Here is a 5,456-nt window from a genome sequence, read left to right on the forward strand (position 1 = left end):
TTGAAAGGTAACTTTTATTTTTATCCATAAATTTCTGTACTATTATAATTTTAACATAGTTCATGCTATTTATCTACTTTTTAAATAGTAAAGTTTAAAAAGGATTACATGCTCATTTTAATTGCAGAAAAGCAGCAACTGACATCCTACATTGTGGCTGTCACTTCGTGGTACAAAAAGAAACTGTAGTCCTGGGCAAGGCTATTCCCAGCTTTGAGCGGGTGTCCAGTAACTGGGCTGCAAGTTTGTGGGGTTTGGATGGAGGCATGGAGCACGATTTGGGGAGCCACAGGTGATTTAGATGTTCAAAGGCAGATGACTTTCTGTGAGTGTCCCAGGGTGACCCAACAGAGCTGGCTTAGAAACAAACATGAGATTCTCCGCTCTCGTTCATCCATTCGTTTGTCCATTCACCAACCATATTATCTCCTATGCCCATGCACCAGGCCTGGTGGGGTTGCTTTGAACAGTACTTATCCCTTTATCTATTTTTTTAGTGTTGGGGTTTACAGTTTCTAGTTATAACAACCCACTCCAAACCCACCAAGATTAGCAAAGCAATGCAGGAGGAAGTGCTGATGAGGAAGGGTGCCTGGCCTTGGGACACAGATGCTTATCCCAGGAGGCTCACCTTCCTCCTGGAGACTGCCCACTCACCACCAGGATGTCTCCCTGGGGCTGACACAGGGAATGTCTACCTGCCTCAGGGGAGTCCTAGCCTCCTCCCTCAGGCCTTTCCCTAGTGGCTGCAGGAAAGCAAGCCCATCCGGTGAGAAAATGTAATCCATGAAGACACCATGGGTCCAAGCCGCTCGCACAGCAGCAGGGACATCATCCCGTGATGCTCCTGAGCACATCTGATTGCACAATCCCTTCAAAAACCGGGAAGATGAACTCTGAGTTTACGCACAGCAAGCATCCTACCATGAGAGCCTCGTTGTGGCCAAACCCTCTCCTCAGACTAAGCAGAGGGCAGGAAGGAGGCATCCCTCAACTCCAAAATCTCCAGCCTCGGATCCTACTAACTTGATGGGGAAGTTTATTCACAGCATTCCAGAACACATAGGGATCCCAGGCTGGGATCTTACCGACTCAGTCTGCTTGTTCACGTCCATGCAGACGAGCTCTCATCTTGTTGAGAAGCAAGAGTAAGAGGGGAAGGCAGAAGAATTTCTGATAGAAAAGGATGAATATGGACCACACAGACAGACAGGAAATCACTGTGAATTGCATTCAGAGCTTTATTCTTGCCAAAGTTTAGGGGTTGCACTAACTCTGGCAGGCTGCCTTGATAAAGAAGCAAAGTACAGAGGTGAAGCAAGGAGGTTCTACATCATTGGGAGTACAGTACAGAGGCCAGAGGCTGGTGAAAGTTCCGGAAGGTAGAGCAGGGCAGTGAATTCTGGAGCAGGGCTGTTCTGTGTTTAACAGCAGCAGTCGTCCTCGGAATCACAGCATGCAGGACCACGGGACCTCATGGGAATAATTCCCAAACAGCAGCACCCCGAGTCGCAGCCCCCGGAGCCACAGCACCCGGAATCCTCACAGCAGCCAGATGAGCCTGAGTTGCAGTCCTGGGGCCGCTGGATCCAGCGTCTAAGAGGACTCACCCCGAAGGTCCGGGGCGCCAGGGAGCAATAGCTGGTAGAACAGGGAGCAGAGCATGGATCAGGGACACAGCACTGCCCAGCCGAGCCATTTGCAGGAGCCTGAACGTAGTAGGTCTGACAAGGAGAAGGGCGCTGGACATAGCACACCTGGGTCTGGCAGGGGGCTGGACATTTTACATAAGTTGTCTGGCAGGGAGCAGGGCACTTCACATACGTCTGACAGGGAGTTGGGCATTTCACGTGGGTTGTCTGGCACGGAGCTGGGCACTTGACATATGTCTGACAAGGAGTTGCACATTTCACATAGGTTTGCGTTGGGCCTGGAGCTGGGCATTTCACATAGGTTTGAGTCGTGCATGGAGCTTGGCATTTCACATAGGTTTGCGTTGGGCCTGGAGCTGGGCATTTCACATAGGTTTGCGTTGGGCCTGGAGCTGGGCATTTCACGTAGGTTTGAGTTACGCATGGAGCTGGGCATTTCACGTAGGTTTGCATTGGGCCTGGAGCTGGGCATTTCACGTAGGTTTGCGTCGGGCCTGGAGCTGGGCATTTCTCAGAGGTAGATTTGGTACTTTGCACAGCCCCCAATCCCAAACCTTTCACACATGATGGAGGGAACTGCAGCTGCTTCTGCTGGTCACACATCTTTCCGAGGCTTTGAGAAATCTGAAAAGAAAGGTTTCATCAGAACTAGGAAGATTTCCAGGGACACTGGCAGCATCCCCTTTGGATAGAGTGGTCTGTAAGTAGGAACCTTTCGGGAAGCCCACAGGCACCCAGAGGCTGTACAGCTGGCATTAGGGTGGACTCAGAGCCAGGGATCCTAGGCTCAGCGCCTGTGCCTTCACCTGGCTTTGCAACTTTGGACAAGCTGCCACTCACCTCTGGCCTCAGTTTCCAGAATGGGAAATGAAGGGTTTGAAAGAGTGATGTCTGCGTTTCTACCCAACTCTCTAAGTCCCCTCTCTCCTTACTCTCTTTAGTGTCTGCATTGTGAGTTCTCCTTGGGAAATTGTTTCCCAACTGATTTCTGCTTACCACCAGTTCTCCCAAGGGTGGCTTCCCTTCCTCCTGCCTGGCCTGGCAGTACTCAGGGAAGGCAAATTCATGTCAATAGACCCTGAGCCAACGTTGAGTCTCAAGCTAGGCCTGACAGAGCCTGGCAAGGCCAGATTAGAGTAAACGTCCACTATTTGCTCTTTGGATCAGCTGGACTAATAATTTACCTCATTTGCAGACCCAAGAAAGGACTGCACAACTGCATTCAGAGAGAGGCGACCCAGTTCTCTGAAAATCTCTTCTCCCACAGACCTAACAACTCAGCGTGTGCCTCTCCATCTCCTCTCATGCTCTAGGCTCCGTGCTGCCTATCAGCTATTACCTTAAGCCTTCTTCGGGGCTATTAGCAGCATCTAGCCCTGATCACCCTCCATCCCGTGTTCTCCACACCAAGCTCACGGAGACTCTCATTCATCCTATGTCACTATCCCAGGCAGAGAGACTTACCCTCTTTGCTGACAGGAGCAAGACTGGAAGAAGCCAGTGATCTGAGGGACTGGTGCTTGGGGAGACTTTTATAGCGCAGCAGTGAAGCAATTAAATGGCATCTGAATGAAACACCAGAGATTACAAGGATTTGCATTGGCAGGATTCCTCCCCCATAAGCCTGGCTCTTCAGTCAGACATACGGCATGTCTCTGCTTGACACTGAATTTTCCCCAACACGAGATAAATGATTCCTGGTGCCATCTTTAGGAAACAAGTCAACCTTCTTTCCCCAGAAGTTATGAGAGACGACTATGAGATCTGTCCCTCTGAAACTATTTCTAGGTCTCTTGAGTCTTCAAGGACTTGTCCAAGATGTGTTTAGCATCAATTTTTCATACATTGTGCCAAAAGCTACACTGAATCTTCCTAGCATAAATGGTGAGCTCTTTCTGAGGGCTTCCATGGTGGATCCTGCTGGTTTGGGTTTCTGGGCACGAGGAATTTGGCCCAGTGGTGTCTGCCTCAATATGGAAACAAGGCCCTAAAGAAATGGTTTGTTCCATAGACTGGCAAGTCATTCTAAATTTATTTGTGAAATTGAGTGACTGCTTGATGGTCTCAGACCCCAGGCCCTAAATCTAGGCTGTGTCTCCTCACTTTCTCATGTCCTGTGAGCTCCCCCATCCTCACCTCCTCATGCCCTATGAGTTCCCTCATCCTCACCTTCCTGAACTTCTCTACCAGGCCAAGATCCCCAAAAGTCCAGCACAGGGGGAATTCCAGACAAATGAACTCTGTGTGATAGCAATAATAGTAGAATCTAACATTTAATTGAATGATTTTTTATGTGCCGAACGGTCTATGAGGCATGTACACTTACAGATGGCCCTATAACTGAAGCCCTGAAAGATTAACGATGTTACCCATTGTCGCAAAGCAAGTAAGCAGAGAAGTGAGAATTTGAAACCAGCCAGTCTGCTTTCATAAGCCATGGTCTTTACCGCTACAAGATGTCACCTTTTATTTCTGAACATAGCACTGTCCTTGAATCTCTGTGTCCTTTCCTTTCCCCAGCGCAGTAGATATAGGAAGAGAGGCGGGGATAATAGATATTGAACACTTTCTATATACGGAATATCATCCTATGCCTTTATCTGTGTTATTTAATTTGATCTTCACAATAACCCTGTGAGGTAGGCTGTTAGCCGTATTTTTACAAAAGAGGAAACTAAGACCCAGAGGCCTATTTCACTAAGGTCAACCCACTGGTAGGCAACAGAGTATCATTTGAAACCAAGCCTGTCTAGTTTCAGAGCCCACACTCTTCCCACTGAACCATGTAGGGTTGCCCAATGTAGCAGGTTATCTTGATCCCGAGCCTAGCACTGGTTCCAAACAGCCACTCCCTCAGATCAGCCAGTCCAGGCCCCACCTTGGCCCCTGTGGCTTCAGGGGTAAAAGGTGCTCCTGCATTTGTCTATAAATGAATCCACAAACTCCCCAGGACCCATTAGCCTTAAGTCTCCCAAATTACCTAAATAAAGGAAGCACAAACTCCCACGACTTCACAGACACTTCTTCACTCCAAGCTAGGTCTTGCAGGGTCAGCCCCTCAACAAGGTGGAGGAAGCGAGAAGGGGAATTCTGCCCCAGGCTTGGAAATTTTCCTGCTTCCTCCTGTTGTTTGTGCCTCTGATGGGCTTGTAACACTCCATAGCTCCCTCTGGGAAGCCCACCAGTCCATCTTCCCAAGGTGGTGGTGAAGTGGGGAAGGATGTGATTTCAGACCATTCCATTAACTGCTCTCTTAAGTGTCCCACCACCGTTGATAACCAAACCTGATGTTTCATGGAGGGGAGGGAAAAGGGACAATCTTTTACTGGGGCCAGACACTCCACGTGGTATATCTCATCAAATTTAGTCCCCACAATAGCATCTAAAATAAATAAGTAAACAAACAAACTTGCCTAAGCTCACATTGCTAGAAGTGGTACATGCAGAATTTGAACCCAGGTAGATGAAACTTCAAAATGTGTTTTTCCACCACATCATGCTGCTTCCAGTGTGAAATCCATGATGCTTTAGGAACCATACCTTTCAGGTGCCTAACAGATTCAGGCAATAAGCTCTATATCTTACATGTAGGATGGGACAGCCACACTTTACAGGGAAGAAACTGCCCTAGAAGGCCAGCCATTTTAGGGCATGTCAACAAGCCAGGAGAGAAAGAGTTCAAGGCAACAACAGAACTAAACTCTTGTCCTGATTCTGCCACCAACTCACAGTGATTCCACTGTGCCCTGCTGTCTCTAGGCCTTTCCTATTCCACTCTAAAATAGAGGGTAGATGAGGCCCTCC

The 5,456-nt window shown here is 48.5% G+C and overlaps 1 protein-coding gene across 1 annotated transcript; it reads right to left on the reverse strand.

Moving 5' to 3' along the window:
- Positions 1-1,217: 1,217 nt before the first annotated feature.
- KPLCE (KPRP N-terminal and LCE C-terminal like protein) lies at positions 1,218-3,153 on the reverse strand. Its single transcript, XM_008515402.2, has 2 exons — positions 3,117-3,153; positions 1,218-2,276 (listed from the first exon to the last, which is right to left on the reverse strand). The coding sequence occupies exon 2, from the start codon at positions 2,253-2,255 to the stop codon at positions 1,425-1,427; it is 831 nt and encodes a 276-aa protein (XP_008513624.2). The 5' UTR covers positions 2,256-2,276; positions 3,117-3,153; the 3' UTR covers positions 1,218-1,424.
- Between the last annotated feature and the right edge of the window lie 2,303 nt (positions 3,154-5,456).

The sequence above is a fragment of the Equus przewalskii genome, unplaced genomic scaffold (assembly GCF_037783145.1).
Source record: "Equus przewalskii isolate Varuska unplaced genomic scaffold, EquPr2 ChrUn-10, whole genome shotgun sequence".
Lineage (NCBI taxonomy): Eukaryota > Metazoa > Chordata > Mammalia > Perissodactyla > Equidae > Equus > Equus przewalskii.

Coding starts and splice junctions, on each gene's coding strand:
- KPLCE (XM_008515402.2), bottom strand. CDS start 2,255: ATGTGTGACCAGCAGAAGCAGCTGCAGTTCCCTCCATCATGTGTGAAA.